This window comes from Columba livia, chromosome 14 (genome assembly GCF_036013475.1).
Source record: "Columba livia isolate bColLiv1 breed racing homer chromosome 14, bColLiv1.pat.W.v2, whole genome shotgun sequence".
NCBI lineage: Eukaryota > Metazoa > Chordata > Aves > Columbiformes > Columbidae > Columba > Columba livia.
The window spans coordinates 10,122,819-10,139,728 of NC_088615.1; the positions used below are offsets into that span (position 1 = coordinate 10,122,819).

A 16,910-nucleotide genomic window follows, 5' to 3' on the forward strand; every position below is an offset into this window, starting at 1 on the left:
CGCTGCGGCAGTGGGAGGAGCCTGGTCCTTAAGGGGGCAGGGACCGCCGGGCTGCGGGTGGGCCCGCGGGGAGGGGCGGTGCTGGGGGAAGCCCCGCGGGCCGAGCTCAGCGGGGAGCCGGGGACAGACACGGGTGGTGAGACGCGACGCGGCCGCCAGGCCCGGAAGGAGCCGCGCGGGGGCGGAGCGGGGTGCAGCCGCGGGATTGCGTGTCGGTACCGGTGGAGCTGAGCGCCCGCACCTCAGGCTCGGCGGCAGTGGGTGAGTGCGTGGCGTGGCGTGGCGTGGCGGGGCGGTGAGGGGCGCTGCCCGCCGAAGGCAGCGGCCTCGCCCTCGGTGGCCGGCGGAGGGCCCGGCGAGTCACGCAGGGCGCCGGGCCGCCGTCGCCTTCCCCTGTGGCTGGGCCCGAATGGGGGTCCCTGCGCTCCTGGGGAGGCCGCGGCCTGTGCGGGTCTTGGGGGCTCCGCTCCCCTCCCGCTCCGTCTTCTCGCTCGCCCCGGGCGAGCTCTGCTGGCTCGGCGGGCCCGGGGTCAGTGGCCCGTGTGCCCCCGCCCGGTACCAGAGCTTCCCGCGGTCCGGCAGCGCTGCTGTAGTCCGGGCTCGTCCCTCGGTGGGTCTGTGGCCCGAGAGCGCTTTGTCACTGTGACCCACAGCCTGCAGGTGCTGTGTAGCTGTCTGCTCCTTTGTACTGATCTGCCGGGATTCTTATTTCTTAAGAAATCGTGACTTCCAAGGTTAGGAATAATTTTATACTTGTGCTCCAATGCAGCTGTTTTGTTTCTTTGTAAGTAGGAAAATTGCACCAACAGGCCCCGCTTTGATATTGTGCTCTGAAAACTGCGTTTTGTGAAGTGGGCTGCGGCTGAACCGCTGCATCAGGTGTCCTGAGGAACCACAGGAACGGTTTGCTTTGTTGTTTCAGGTGTGCTGAACTTCCATGTTGAATTCAAATAGGACATCTCAGAGTCAAAGGTGTAATAGAACTAAATTTAAGTCATCTGCTATGCAACACGTTGTCTTCCTGTTTTTTCAGCCTCGTTAGTCATGGACTGCTATGGGGATTATTCTTTCTGAAATCTCAAAGATGACTTGCTATCAAAAAACTGATTAAAATACTCAAAGCAAACCTATGCCATTACCATCTTTCCAAACTTATCTTTTCCTAAACTTTTAAAATACTATATCAAAGCACATTTTCATATCATAGAATAAACTGGACTGTAGAAGGCAGGTACCAGTTTATCCACAGAGTTTCTTAGAGATTTTGGTTTTTGTTGTCCGTGGTAGCGTTTTTACAATGTTGAAATGATCACATGTGAAATTATCATTCTTAAGCGACCATGTTTAGATCCTACTACAAATACACACTTAACAGTAGGCATTAAGCTCTTGTTGGCAAGTCGTGTTCTCAGCCTAAGCTGTGGCCCGGGCGCAAGGCTGGTGCAGGTTGGCTGGGCAGAGGTTTCTCTGTAGCTGTTGCTCACAGTACCCACCCAGGTGGAGCACGGTGTGTTACCAGTTACTGCAAGAGCTGTTCTGCTTGGGTGTCACTGGTTTCTGTTTCATAATTATTCCATAAATGGAATTTTGAGCTTTCTTTAAACGCCTGATATTCTCTCTTAACTAAAGTTTCACAGGCTTTGGAAGTGAGCACTAACTGGTCCAGAAGTGAAAGGATGGATTTTTAGCTAGAAAAATGGAGATCCAGAGTTGGGAAAAATTCCCTGGGTTTTACTCTATGAAATAAATCAGTGTGAGTTTGCTTGCTAGTCATTGCCATTGGTGACGTTCCATACAGGAGGCTGGCTCAGAGCGTTACCAAAGCCACTGGGAGCAATTCCACATCCCCATGGTCAGAAGTGCTTTCCAGTAAGCAAACCCGTCTCCTTGGGCTGTGCGGTGGCTTACAGGGCTCTGTGGGAGTCAACGAATGATACTTTGCTGATAAAGTAATGGTAGCCAGAGTTGTTGGAGACATTTTGTGAAAGCTATCTGTTGTTGATCTGGTGCTAGAAAACTAACTTGCATATTTTCAATAAGGAGGCACAAGTAAGTTGATGATATCTGCAAAAAATAGTTGACATCAAAAAGATTGTCTTGAGTCCAGCACAATTTTTCATTAATAGCTCATGTCTGCTTGCAACTGGTTATTTTTCAGGGAACCCTTAAGTAAACTTAAAATAGTATTTTTGTCTTGCCTGTGGACAGTCATTGCCGGACTTCATTGTTCTTCTTGTACAGTGTTTTTAATGTGGGCTGAGGGTTTGTGTCTGTGCGTGTTGAACGGCCTCGGCATCCCCGTGGTTCAGTGTGGCTCCCTGGGCTGGACGTCCCTGCAGCGTCACAGCTCTTGATAACAGTGCAGAGCCACCACGGCTTTTTAATGCCGTGATTTGACAGTTCTGTGAATTATGTGGTTACTTTTCCTGTATGATAAGAGTAGATTTTATATCTATATTCAAATACTACTTGTGTGCTTTTACAATTAGCTGTCTGTTTTTTCCCCATTTTTAAAAGTATTTTCCTTTAAGTGCTGCCAGCAGATACAGAGAATGTTATGGATGTATTTGGATAGCTCTGATTCCAAAACCACTTTTCTGGTGGTAATGGAAATTTAACCTATATTAATGCCACTTCAGCTGTGTTTATAGAGTAATCCTGTTCTCACTTTAATCATTTGTATCTTGCTTCTTAAAGTCTTTTCTGTAATGCATAAAGATTTTTTTCTTTTTTTCATAAGTTTAATAGATGGAAGAGGTTAATACAACTAAACGAGTGAAGTTATTCTCACCTCAGTAATCTGAGCGCTTCTCTTACATCATGTAGTTTGCCCTGATTTGCAGGTTATTTGAGTCGATCGTTTTTCTAAGCTCCATAGAGGCTTTTCTCAATTGGTATTTTGCTCAAGCAATAAATAAATCTGCTGACGTGTATGTTCTGCCATGTTTGCTTGTTCTTGACCTTTGCTTTTTAGCTATGCAAGGGACAGTTTCAGTTGTGACGTTGTGTAACTGGGTGTTTATGCATCGACAAGCGTATTTGATTTGTATTCTTAAAATTTGTGCCTGTTGCAGTTGATCGGTTGTTTGGAGTCATGTAGGATGTGGGTGACGTTTTCAGGGTTAGTTGTCGAGAAACCAAGACTCCCAGTGCTTTGTCATCTGAACAGATTATGTTCTAGTGTGAGTAAACATAATTAAAATGCTGTTTACTCTTCTTCCCATGTTATATTTCTGTGATATACCTGTTGTTGTGTAGTGGAGGAACTCTGTTGCCACGCATGTAATTGCTCCAATGGATGCCTGGATTTTGGTTTGGTTCTGACCTGTGTTTTGAGTGCTGTGGGGTCTGAGCTGCCCTAAAATCATCGTGTGACCCACAAGGCAGCGCCGCAGCATCAACAGGAGTGGCTGTTCAGCCTCTGGTGCCATGGGTGTCCCTGCACTCACCAGTACAGCCCAGTTCCTCGAGGGTGGTCAGACAGGGTCATGTGTTCCAGTATAAATTAGCTGGCCAAAGGCTTCTAAGGGTGTTGCCATTTAGTCTTTCGAAATGTTTTCACGCTAGGTGCTAATTCACTGTGTCCAACTGCTGCATTCAGTGTGGTTATCCTCACTTTAGATAATGAGGAAATTAAGATGAAAACTAAGAAATTAATTGCTCGTGGTTGCGCAGTGAGCGTAGTGATGGGTCTATTCTTGTGCCCCAAAGCGTCGCTTTGGCAGAACAGTGGTTCCTCCTCTGTGCTACCCAGGTGCTCGAGATGTGCTTTTTATCTGGAGCAAGAACAACCAAATTCGTCAGTTTGTGCAGTCCGTCTTGGCCAGTTGCTTCTTTCTCTGGGATGAGTGTAACAGCCTTATTTTATTTTAACCACACCACAAAGAAGGGGTACTCGTGGAGTAGCAGAGCTTCATCCTGATGGCAAGGGGTGTCCCAGCTGCTGGTCGCACGGCACAACCAGAGTGTTGGTTATAGTCATCCTTGCTGTGCTCAGCTCATCCTGCTGGGCTTGAATCTAAGCTGAAGGAATTTGGTGGGAAACATGGTGTTCTAGAGCCTGTTTACAAAAATAATGTTTGCATTTAAGGTTTAAATTGTGGCAGCCTGCGCAGGACAGTACAGGAGGTCGTGGTCTTTGAATGGCAGTTCCAGTGCTTTGCGGAATTAGTAGTTGTTTCTCATTACAAGCCGAACAGACGGGTTATATGCCAAGAATAGGGATTTATTTGGTACTGAAGTCCTCTGGATTCAGCTTCACAGAACTTGTTCATCTCTTACCGCCTCTGCTTCAAACCCCAGCAGCTCCCAAGGGTGGCTGGAGCACTGACATCCCTCTATTGCCCGCTCAAAAATGCTGCTTTTTCCAATTGAAAAGTCTACGTGACGATCCTGCTTGAAATCTTCAGTGGAACATCATACACCTCCATCAAACAGTACTTAAGACAAAATTATTTTCACTTCTTGCAAAGACTTCATCCATGTAGCGTTTTCTTAGGGGAGGAAAAGGTCTCTGCTGTTGAATCACAAGGTCTGGATTCTGTTTTCCATTTCTACACTAATTTTTTTATGTGTTTTGGGGTCACTTAATTGATCAATGATACAGTTCATTGAAGCTAAATTTTTTTGCTTTTCACCCAGGACTTTGAATTTTGTTTCCTAGAAATATCTTGCAATGTTTAATATGCTGTTCTGACAGATCTTAACTACATTCTATTTTCTGTTTATTTCAGACTATAAGATTCAGATATGTCCTTCATATTTGATTGGATTTACAGTGGTTTCAGTAGCGTATTACAGTTTTTAGGTAAGTTTTTATTTTTGGGGATTTTTCCTTTCTGCTATTCTTGCATAAAGTGTCTGTTCACCTCTGTCATCTTCACACATAGCTGCTGATTAAATAATATCAATACTGAATATTTTCAGTGCATGCTCAGCACTTATTCCCATGTTAATCCTTTAACTTCCTGAAAAAGTTAGTTTTCTTTCATGAGCATAATAGGTTTGAATTTTCTAATCATACTACATTTAAGCCGATGTAATTCAGTTTACTTTTATGGAGTTTCTCCTGATTTTTCTCTATGGTAAAGAACTGAACTCAGTTATTTAGTTCAGTTCTTTTGCATGTGGGGATATCACTTGAGAATCCAAATATGAGGGACTGTCTAGAAAACATTAGTGCCAGGTATCGAAGCCCTTGTTAATGTTTTGCAGTACATTATTTTGTGACTGATGTCACCGAAATTGGTGTGAAACTTCATTGGCGTCTGCTGAAGAGCCTCAGGAAAGGCCAAGGGAGTTTACAATTCATATCGATCCGAGGTGAAATATTAGCTTGTGGAAAACGGGGGGAGGAAAACAACAGGAAGAAAAGGAATGTTAGATACCAAAAAGAGGAACAGAAGTTGCAGATGACACAGGTAAAAGGCACAATTTACAAGTTCCAATGATTTTATTGAAGCAGATAAAGAGCATTTGAGATTAGTGAATCATGGCAAACTGTGCCACCTGCCTTTTATCAGCTGAAAGTTTAAACTTTTTTGCTGAATGTTATACCCTTGGCCTACTATCAAAATATTAGCCAGTGAAATTTTAACTAAGTTGACTAATCTTTCTTATGTCCTCTTACTTAGCCAAGCAGTGATTGCTGCATGCCATCCTGCTTTGCCATTCCCATGCACGCATTCATCTGGTCAAAGATACTGGAGCTGGGAGCAGGAAGGAGAATTGATTTCAGTATGTCCTTCTTATTCTAGAAGGAATATTTTCTCTTTTTTTTCTCATTTACAGTTTAAGATTGATTATAACATTTGGGAAATTCCCCACAGCTCCCTGTGCTCTCCTGTCAGCAGGCTGATAAGATCACTTTATGAAGTACAGCTTTGCGCACATATACTTTTAGAATGCACCAAGAATCTCTCTCTATATAAACTGTGGTCTTAGCATAGCTAATAGCTGAAGTTTTGCTGCTTGTTTGTCTTGTGTTTCTATGAAAGACACTTGGGCAGCATGAACTGTTTCAGTGAAAGCAGCAACACTTGATTTATGAGCAAAAGCTCCTGGATGTCCAGGCTGAGAGTGGCAAAAAATATGGTTTTGCTGTGGTTTAGTAGGGTTTTGCTTAACTCATAAGGTAAGTGTCAACTGGAGTTTCTCCTGTGGCATAAGTTAATGTATGGAAATGTTTGTCCACTCCTTCTCTGTAAACTTTAAGCTATACAGTGGAGGAGAAAGTGTTAATAGTTAATTCATAATTGGGCATGTGAGAAGGTGAGTTTGGGAAGTAAGAGTTGTATTTGAAAGAACTGTGAAGACACTCTACTGTACCCATAGTAATAAAGATAATTAATGAAATAAGCTGAGGAATATGAAAGAATATTCCCGCAAGTTCGAAACCACGTCATGCCGGAACGCGATCCCAGAGATCAGCTCAAAGGCTGAGGGGAGCAAACAGCAGCGGTGTAAAGGTCGGCCGGGCAGAGACACGTGTGTCCCTGTAACACTGCGGCGTCGGGGCCGTCTGAGCATCCACCCGTGCAACAACATCACCTAAAATCCCACCAAATAAAATGCATATGAGGATAGCACGTTAGATAAGAAGAAAATAATGAGGGCTCTGGAAATGGATGTTAGTGGCTAGTGCGGGGAGAGCCAGGGCAGCTGTCCGTGTGTCCTTTGGGCGGCCACCAGCCGCTTGAGCGCGGCGCAGGATGGCACCGTGCGGTTTGCAGGTGGGGAGTGTTGGTTGTGCTTGCAGGAGAAGGTGCAGTTTTGGGTAGGGACTGCAGCGATGGGACAGTGGAGCTTTAATAGTAAAAGCTGATTGTGTTCTTCACAAAATGTTTCTGGATCATCGCCGTGGTGGTAAAATAAACTTTTCTTCAGCATATTGCAAAGAACCATAACACTGTGACATTATAGAGCAGAAGATCCTGGTGACTTAAAAACTCGCACATTACAATATTTGGCTATATTTTGCAGTTCTTTTGCAGGAAGAAGAGAGAATTCTGCTAGTGACATAGCCCAGTTTTGCTTATAAGAAAATGTAATTTCAGTGTATACATGTATATTTCTTTTCCCACCCTCTGTTGTAAGTGTTCTGTCCTCTTCAGCACTTGTGGAGGCTCCGGGGTCAGTGGTGGTTCCCAAGGAGATGTGCGGTGTGTAGTGTCCAGACACAGCTCTTTAGGAGGCAATAAGGGAAGACTTTCTCCATTTTAAAAACAGGCAAATCTAGAAGTCTGTTACATCAGTAGTTTTTCGGTACAGAATGTGATTTTTTTTTAAATGCAGTTTTTCTTAGAAATGTTTTACTTTGAATGCCCATCACTTTGAAGCAGTGAAAAATAATTCTGGCATAGGATGCAGTGTTGGCAAGTTTAAGAGAATCACCCTTTGATAACCTCAGACTTCAGACAATATGGTGTTAATGTCTTACACATCTTCCTCTCCTTCACAGCAACTGTTGCACTTTCTGGGGTTACAAGGAGGGGAAAAAAGGCATTTTTATAAATATGACAATCAGTGAAAATAACATTCCTCATTCCTGTTAGGAAGGCATTATCGCATGACAGCAAGTGTGTCAGAATTGCCGTGACGATGCCATTCAGGATATAGCCATACATTTTAGCTGGGGGTACCAGTGAATGTTACTTTTTGTCAAAACAATAGATGAACCAATGTAAAATAATTTGTACATACACTAATTATGACTATTGCCATTGAGACTAATTTCTCCATAATATACCCATTGAGGTCTGAACTTTCTTCTTGCCTGGAACAAGTTTTTGGTCTGAATTGGAGGTAGCTGCACAAAACACCCTCTGTTCGGGTCCAGGATGGTCTGTATTTTAGAGCTCGTCGGCACTGTACCTGCACATCCAACTCTCCACTGCCTGTGAGCAAAACTGGCCTATTGCTGGGACAGAGGAAGACACACTGGCAACGTTTAGTCCTGCTTTGTTGTAGTTTTCCTAAGATAACATAAACACATTTATAGGAGTGATGCTTTTACACCAGTTGCGTGTCTCTCCTGCACTGAGCATCCCGTAAGCTGCGCATGGTACACGTAGTGCAGTGAGTACATGAGCAAGTGTGAATGCAGTTTGTACGAGCAGAATGTGGATAAAGGGCATTGATAAAGTGCGTGGTGGAGTTTGGCTGGCGTGTATTTTGTACGTGACTGTACTTTGTTCCTGGGAGTAAAATCATATCTAGTGCTAGAAATGAACTCCCACCGATATAACTGATTATTCACTAGGTCCTTCTTTGTTCTAGGACTGTACAAGAAATCTGGAAAACTAGTATTTCTTGGACTGGACAATGCTGGAAAAACTACGCTGCTGCACATGCTCAAAGATGACAGACTGGGACAGCACGTCCCCACGTTACACCCCAGTAAGTTAGAATTACTGGTTCCGTAGATAGAAAGTATTTAAAATGTTGCAGGAAAAGCAGGATCTGATGACACGTGATAAGTCAAACAGTGTAACGGGGGAGAAACAAATTTCTGGGATTGTAATCTGTAGATAGTTCAAGTAATACTAAAAAAATAATAGTGTAGCATAGTTCAGTGTGGTTTATTTAAAATGGGATAAAAACAAACAGAGTGATGAAGCTGAGGAGCTCCGGACATTTGGGCTTGCAGTTTTTGGGAGTAACTTCTCTGTGTAGCCGGAAAACTAGCAGTTATATATACTGTTTTAATTTTTTTGGCTCAGAGGTTGCTGTGTAATTGTTATCCTGGTAGCCTTGCAGGAGAAAAAGTTCAACACAGGCTTTAAATGTGGATTGGTGACGTCCTGTAAGGAGGCAACAAATGAGCAAAGTATGTGAAGAGGAGAAACATCAAACAGTATTGTACATGAAATGCCATCTTCATGGCAAACCAGATGCCAGAGCCAACCGTTGTTTGTATCATGCGTATGGTCAATTAATGTATGAATATTCTCTGCTATTCTTAGCTTTAAAGATATTTCATATGTGTTTTAATGGTTAATAGTGTTGTTAAACAAAAGTGAGAAAAAAATGTATTGCTCTGATTTGTTTCTGAATAACAAAATACTGAAAAGTCCCAAGAGGTAAAGTAAAGTCTATCTACATGCTAGAAGGTTAGACTGTTCCAACACACTGCATAATTTCACAGAGAATGTAATTCTGTGTATTTCCAGCTTCAGAAGAGCTGACAATTGCTGGCATGACTTTCACTACGTTTGATCTGGGTGGCCACGCTCAAGGTAAGAGAATGTGGTGATGCACTGCGCTGAGTGCTGTTAGAGTTGCTTTGGATCAGAAATACAACTGTGCTGAAGAGATTGACTTCTACGCTCTGACATTATAAAAACATTCACTGCTCTGTTGTCCGTTTCCACCATTTATCACAAATCCTAAAAAGTTTGCCAAGAGTTGAAGTAGAGCAGAAATTTTTGATGGATATCTGTATTTTGAAGATAATTCTGAAGCTTTCTGCTTCAAACTTACCTTAGTTGACATAATTCTTGGGGAAACACAAAGTTTCAGTACGTCAGTGTTCATGTGGAATAGACAGAGTGAAGGGGATGATACGTCTGCTCCATTATTTCAAGCCTTGTAAAACACAAAACTGCATCCTGAAGACTGGCAACATAAGCTAAGACTTCCAAAAAAGCTGTTGCTTCTTAATTACTGATGTGTGTTGCTCTGAATTTTGGGATAATTTTGTTTTGCTTTTAATTCACTTTGTAGCTCGCAGAGTGTGGAAAAACTACCTGCCTGCAATCAATGGCATTGTGTTCCTGGTGGACTGCGCAGATCAAGAAAGATTGCTTGAATCAAAAGAAGAACTTGATGTAAGTTTAAATAAGTTTTTGAAAGTGTTAACTTTCACTTCTAAGAAATAAGCTCAAATTCCCAGTATCCAGCAGACCTCTGCTGCTACCTGGACATGAATAGTAGGGATTTGACCTTCTATAGTCTAAATTAATCTCTTCTCCTTTCCTTTGTAGTCACTAATGACAGATGAAACTATTGCTAATGTGCCTATCCTAATTCTTGGTAACAAGATTGACAGACCTGAAGCCATTAGTGAAGAGAGGTTACGAGAGATGTTTGGTCTGTATGGCCAGACAACAGGAAAGGTAATGCTCCATTTTATTAGTTTTGTTTTGTTGGGGAGTTTGCCTTATTTGTGTGGTGACTCCAGTTCACTCCAGCTACACCAGAGGAATGATTTAAAATGTACTTAGTACATAATAACTGCATATGGATGAATTATGGCATTTGTGTGTCTGTGTTAGATGCATTTCTGTTACAACTTTTTAATGTCATATTTACTGCCACGTATTTTCAGAGAAACCGAATTGCACTTAGGATAGTTTTTAGTACTTCAACTTTTTTATGCAGTACTTTAAAAGGATGAACAAATTTTCAGTAGCTGTAGTTCTAGTGAGGCCTATAAGAGAAAAATGGATGAAGTCTTCCAGTAAGTGACTTTTCTCCTTTGAAGTGCAGATTTAGTACAATTTGTTACTTAACATGTTTACCTAAAGCTTAGAAATAGATTTCCACTATTGCAGAAGTCTGAGTTTGTACTCTTTTTCTCTTAGAGTGTTTTTTCTTAGATGCTTCCCTTAAAGTTCAGTGCCAGTCAGAATTTATGGGACAAATCTTTACCTTCTTGTTTTCCATGTGGCAGAGAATTGCACAGGTTAGTTTTAGAGCGGGTGTAATGGGCTGTAAGCAGTTACTATTGACTTTTATTATTTTTTTAAATCTTGCTATGGTTTTTGCAACACTGCACACAGTCTGTGAAGTATGGATATGAATACTGTTGTGAATCTCCAGTTGAGCAACAGCTTTATTACACTGTGCTGAATTTGGCGAGCATGCAACTTGCACTCTTGCTATGGTTAATCCTGCAATTGGTAGCAAATGCTTTTTTTATCAGATTGGAAAGTTATTAGAAACAGAGCAGGGAACTGTGACTGAAAATGAAGTGTAAGCTCTCAAATTCTCTGTGCATGTGCTTGCTCTTGCACTTGGGTTTCATGTACTTCACCTTCTCCAAATGTGGATTCACACAAAAACATGCTCAGTATGTATCTCAAGTGACCCTGGTCTTAGTAACGTGTACAGGTTTTAGATTAATTTACTTTATAGCATTCCAGTATCTAACACAAGTTAAATAATGGCATTCCATAGACACAAACTGTCTTTTATGACAACGCAGTCACTTGGAGCACTTGTCTCTCCACAGGGCAGTATACCACTGAAAGAGCTGAACGCAAGGCCGCTAGAAGTGTTCATGTGCAGCGTGCTGAAGAGACAAGGCTACGGCGAAGGCTTCCGTTGGATGGCACAGTACATCAATTAATGCCAAAATCCCATCAGTACATTCTGTCCCCTGTCTCAATATGAAGTCTGCTCCTTGTTTGATCACTCAGTGTACGTAACTTGAATTCATCTGACTGTTTAGTTATAAAAATATACATTTTTAGCTAATTATATCACTTATGCTAAATTGTAAGTGTGAGGATTGAAAAATTATTTCAAGCAAGTGTGTAAGTTTACCACAACCTGTGAGCTTTCTAATCCCATGCAACATTCTTTTGCAGCTTTTAATTTAACAAGTCTCTGGCACCATTTTTAGTCAGAGCAACTTTCCAGTACAGTCTGTTTGAATGCACTTTTTAACAGCTAAGAACTACGAACATGTGAAAAATATTTAATGCTTATGTTAAATTTTTTATGTACTTTTTTGAAACTGGTTTTATAACTTTAGAGTATATAACCATCTTTCAAGGAATAATAAATAATTAGCTGATGAATAATTGCATGATGCCTTACAGTTTTCAATAATATACTTTCTTATGCAACGTCATGCAATAAATTTAAATCCGGTTTTTGGCAACTTTAATGGAAAATGTTTCATTTTAATGTGTCTTAACTAGCAAGGCTGCCTGATCATCTGAATACGTGGGGTATTTTCCTGAAACGCAGAAGGCCACAAAGTAGTTTGTATGTTAAAGAGTAAGGTGTGTTGCTTTTTTTTCAGACTACCAAATTGCATTTATTGTAGGATTTTGCGTTAGTGAAAGAAAAATCTAATCCGATGCCCTTATAACCACCGCCTTTAAAATGTACAAATAATGTAAATCAGCTGTGTCAATGTAAATCTTGAACCAATGTCAAAAGTGGTCTTACTCTACTGGTCTCATGAATTAAATCCCTGAAGCAACACAAGAAATACAAGTTTTTTTCTGAAGAAATTAAGAATACCACTGCACTAGATATCCTGTTCCTAATTTAATTAGATTTAGGCTCTACCAGAAGACTTGACAATGAAATTGCCAGGAAAAAAGTTGCCATTGTTTCTTGTGAAAATTTATCAGCCCACACCCAATAGGCCCATTTTGGTTTTGCTGGTTTGAACTGGGACAAGATGGATTATTTTCTGTGGGTTTCACCCTGGAACCTAGTTGGTGTAGCAGCTGCTGGCTGCCCAAGTGCATTATTTAGGGGTAAGATTTGGTTATCTACAGCCCTCGTTTCCAGACTTCTGACTGTTGTGGGCTTTTCCCCCCTTTGAGTGCATCAGTTCCCCGAGGGTTGTTTTTGAAGAGCTGTGGTTGGTGCCTCCCTGTGCTGAGGGTGTTCTGTTCTGATCCATGGAGCACAGGGAGGGGTTCAGCCCTGGAGTCACCATTGCACTCCTCTGGGTTTGAGTTTTGCACTGTAGTTTGTTTCCCCCTTGTAAGAATATGAACTACTACAGAGGTTTTTGCTGAATCTCTCTTACTCACTGCTATAAGTCCTCTCCAAAATATTTTTTAGGCCTTATGTTTCCAAGATCCATGGCAGTAAATGTATTTCTGACTGCGTTGATTTCATAAATAACTTTTGCTCTTGACCTGCTGGGCTTGAGTCTCAGATTTAAAGCCTATAGGCTCATAGCAAATAAATGAGACTTATTCATTGCCCAGATCTGAACTTGCATGATTGAATATTGATGGTCAGTTCCCTGCAGTCCTAGACTGTGCACCTGAATGAGATGGATAATTTGGAACCTAACTAATATAAATTGTAACTGAAGTTTTACTGCACAGTCACATGCAAAGTGTTAAGCCTAATTTATGGGTGAAGTTCAGAGGAGCAGTATCGGATAGCTTTTCCAAATGACCAACATAGGAGAATTCTACATTTAAACTAGTGCTCAGCTGTAGAGTGGTGTCTCTCCATAAATCAAAACTGGAGGTAAGAAATGGCCTTGCACCAGCGTGTGGACAATATTTGAGTCTTTGCTGCCTACACCTATTACATTTGGGGACACGCCTCTTCTCTCTAGATTTTTCTGGTGATGGTTAGAATGCAGAGAACAGCAGTTAGCTCAGTAGATGGTGTAAATATTAAAAATACTACTAGTGGAGTCACAGTGTGGTGTTGATGTGTGAGACTGGGACCGTGGTGCCCGAGCATGTGGAAATGAAGCTGGAGATGTTCTGGTGCAGAACATTTCTACGGGCTGAGCCACGACCTGGGCACCGAGAGCTCCTCTCCTGACCATCCAACTGCGAATAACACCAGCAGTCAGGAAAGGGGTGGCAGCATTAAGAATTAAAAAAGGAGGTGATACTGCTTTGTGTGTGTTCAGGGTAGTTCTTAGTATTATGAAAATACTCAGATTTCCTGTTTCTGGCTGTAGGGCACTAATTTAAATGTGGTTGTAATAAGGGCATGAAGAAATCTGGACCTTGTGTTTATCCACCTGGGTATTGTAAAGGTTCCTGTTGTGGGAACAGGTGATCAACACTCGGTTAAATACACAAATAATCTTGCTCTGTTTTGCTCCATTCGGTAGAGGAAGTATCTTCTGTAGTTTGTGTTCTGTGGTGCACATGGACGTGAATGGATGTTGTGTGTCTTTGTGTGAAGACTTTATTAATAGAAAAACATACTGATGAGAGTTTTTCTGGTGGTTTTCATCCTCACCCTCTCCACATCTCCCCCGTCACTTATTTCTGGGGGTTGCTTATTCCCATGGTTGTGACCAGTCCTACTTAGAAGCAAAGTTCACATTTGGGTCCGACTTCTATGATATTTCTTTTTTTTTCTTCACTCTTGACTATGCAGTTTCAATTCAACATCACTTTAAAGAATGTGAAAAAGAAAACTCATTAATAAAGATGTTATTTATGAAGTGTCTCAAATCTTGTTTTTATATCACAACAGTTCTTTAAGATAAATGAATGCAGATTTCTAAGATACTAGTAACTACGGACAAAACGGCCTGTATTTCACTGCAGTGACCAGATATACTGTATTTATGAGTTGAATAAGATCTGTTTTGCTTGGATTTAATTAAGCTTTGGGTTTAGTATGTATTTTGTGAGAGGCATTATTAGGTTTCAGTCTTGGTTTAATAAGTTTTTCAGCAACAGTTATTGGCATTGGAGATGGGAAGGATCTTTGAGCTTTCTCATTTATTCTTTTGCCAGATCAAGATTGTTTCCTGAATATTTCTGGATTCAGTGTTCAGGTACTGTCTGATGTGCCAAAGATGAGCTGTGGTATTCACTGGAATACAATGCCAGCATGCATTTATTGAGTTTTCATAATTGGAATTGAATGTCAAATAGAACACTTGGCATCTGCTTATTTATAACTGAAGTCAGGTCAGAAAAATGATAGTGGTGGTCTCCCATCCCAATGAATTGCCTGAAGTGGAATTGTTCTTCTCTTGTTTGTACTGTCGAGTATTTGTTACCAGCCGGAGTCCCGTATTTCTATTGACTACAATGTGCTCAGATTTAGTGTGTATAACATCATTGTTAGTTACAGATGTAGGAGTGATATTAAAAACAGCCTAATCCACAGGCTGGCAGTGGGGACATAAAACTTACTTGCACTTAAGTAAATCTCATTTTTCTATTAATATCTCAGTGTGGAACTGAATGTTTTCTGTTTTGAAATGTGAGTGCTCTAAATGTTTAAAAGCATAATTTATATAATAAACTTCAGAAGAAAAGCTAATGATGAAAGTGTTTTTAAACATGTTCTTCAAGTGGTATTTATTATTATGTTATCCCATCCCATACTTGAAATTTAAGTATCAGGAACGGAAAATAGAATTCTGGCTTGGAATTTGAAGAAAAGGAATTTTAGAGAGTTAGTTCTTGTCAAATTATCAAAACCAGGGAAAAAGTGTGCTTGGTATTTGATTTAGTCATGAGTTTGGGTTAATCCAGTTGGGTGTAATGATAATTCAGTCTCTTCTTTGCTGGGGTGTCTGTTCACGTGTGCATGGAAGCAAATCCTCTACTTGGAAAACTCTTTGAACATGGGAAAAATGGGGGTTCCTTTGTTGCAATTTTAAAATGAGATGGAAGGATCCAATCTTAGAGGCAAATGACGCTGCCTTTGGTCCAGCTGCCTCTGGGATTTGCGCTGCTGGTGGGACTGGGCTGGTGGGGGTTGCCACGGAGTTGAGATGCTCATCAAATCGAGCCCACTCAGCCCTGTTTGACGCAGCCCACGGGAAAGCGTGTTAACCTACAGTCACAGAGAACTAATTTCCAGTCCTAAAGAGATGTTCTCCTTACTTTGTAGTCTTCAAATTATTTTGTACTTGACTGCTTTAGAACTAGAAGTTCGGTGGTGAGCAGTTATGGTAAACTCCTTGTTTTTCTTATGGCGTGTGTCTCATCACAGTAAGAAATTTATAATAATATTTTGGAGTCTTTGATGCTTTTTATTCCAGGATCTTGAAGCTTTCTACCTGCTAATGCTGCCTCAACATCCTTGTGAACCACAGGGTTTTGATATCCTTGCTTAACCTACAAAGAAAGTGAGATCCAGAGGGATTAGTTGTACTTTGTCACAGCCTGAGCAAGAGCAGCTCTCACAGTGACCACGAGCAACATCGCATGAAATGATTCCTCTCTTCACCTGGCACCATTTGTGCATGTCCTAGAGTGATGATGGAAGCCTTCATCACATGCAAACTACTGAAGATACTGTGCAAACCATGTGTAAATCAGTGGCATTTTGTGTCACCTCCTCTGCGTTCATAGCAAAAAAAGCTGGTCTAAGCACGTACTGTTCACTGACAACTGTGTTGCACCCAACTGTGACAATATTTAGTAGATTTCAAGTTTTTGTGCTGTTCTTTTGACTTGTTATGTGTGGAGTGGGTGCAAACCTTGGATCTACTTGCAATTTCTGATTCTCTTTCCTAAATGTGTGATGTAAATAAATGCTGTCTTTGCAAAAAGATAATTTAAAGGCATACTTTCAGTATTTGCATCCAAATGCCTGGGTTGGGCACAGGCAAATAATAATTTATATTGTTTGGTTAGATTTTTGCCCTGGCAGAGGTGGTACTTTACTGTCAGTGCCGTTTGATTAACTCCCAGGAGCAGCACGAGTTGGAGCAAACCCCTGGTAGTAGCTTGGGGCAGAGACGAGCTGTTGGAGACCTGATCTTAGTCATGTCAATGATATTTGAGCACCCAAACAGGAGCAGATCTGCCTTGTTTGTTGACAAGGGGTGTCCTGTGACAAGTGGCTGCTCTGGGAGGGGACAGGACTGGCAGACGGGGAACATGATCTGACCCTGCAAGAGGATCTGAAAGCGGTTCGGGTTTTGTAGCACACGGGGTTTCCAAGTGAAGGAACCTGGTTTCAGTGAGAACGTGGCTCTTGAGAGGACGTTTGGAACTTGTTTTAAGTTCGAGTTTGTTCAAATCTTTGGTAGAGGTTTGTTGAAACCAGAAACCTGTGCTCGTGGTAGGAAATTGGGCACTGTGCAAACTGGAGGAGGGGGTCAGGGCGGGGGAGCGCAGCCCAGGGCCTGACCTGCGGCTTGTGCGAGTGTCTCCGGGAAATACTTGACCAGGTTCCTGGCTGTGCAAAGGAGGAAGGGAAAAATCAAATGG

The 16,910-nt window shown here is 41.7% G+C and overlaps 1 protein-coding gene across 3 annotated transcripts; it reads left to right on the forward strand.

Moving 5' to 3' along the window:
• Positions 1-40: 40 nt before the first annotated feature.
• Positions 41-15,025, forward strand: SAR1B (secretion associated Ras related GTPase 1B). 3 transcript variants are annotated; one of them, XM_065029976.1, is made up of 7 exons: positions 41-261; positions 4,734-4,807; positions 8,278-8,397; positions 9,171-9,236; positions 9,724-9,827; positions 9,984-10,115; positions 11,234-15,025. In XM_065029976.1, exons 2-7 carry the CDS (start codon positions 4,750-4,752, stop codon positions 11,348-11,350), a joined length of 597 nt encoding a protein of 198 aa, XP_064886048.1. In that variant the 5' UTR covers positions 41-261; positions 4,734-4,749; the 3' UTR covers positions 11,351-15,025. The 3 variants fall into 3 exon arrangements, with proteins under 3 accessions (XP_064886048.1, XP_064886050.1, XP_064886049.1); XM_065029978.1 differs by lacking the exon at positions 41-261 and adding an exon at positions 2,031-2,049; XM_065029977.1 differs by lacking the exon at positions 41-261 and adding an exon at positions 4,505-4,531.
• The last annotated feature ends 1,885 nt before the right edge of the window (positions 15,026-16,910 follow it).

Bases quoted from the DNA above. Each gene is read 5' to 3' on its own strand.
- SAR1B (XM_065029976.1), top strand. From the start codon at position 4,750: ATGTCCTTCATATTTGATTGGATTTACAGTGGTTTCAGTAGCGTATTA. The intron at 4,808-8,277 runs GTAAGTTTTTAT...TCTTTGTTCTAG, and splicing joins TAGCGTATTACAGTTTTTAG to GACTGTACAAGAAATCTGGA. The intron at 10,116-11,233 runs GTAATGCTCCAT...GTCTCTCCACAG, and splicing joins ATGGCCAGACAACAGGAAAG to GGCAGTATACCACTGAAAGA.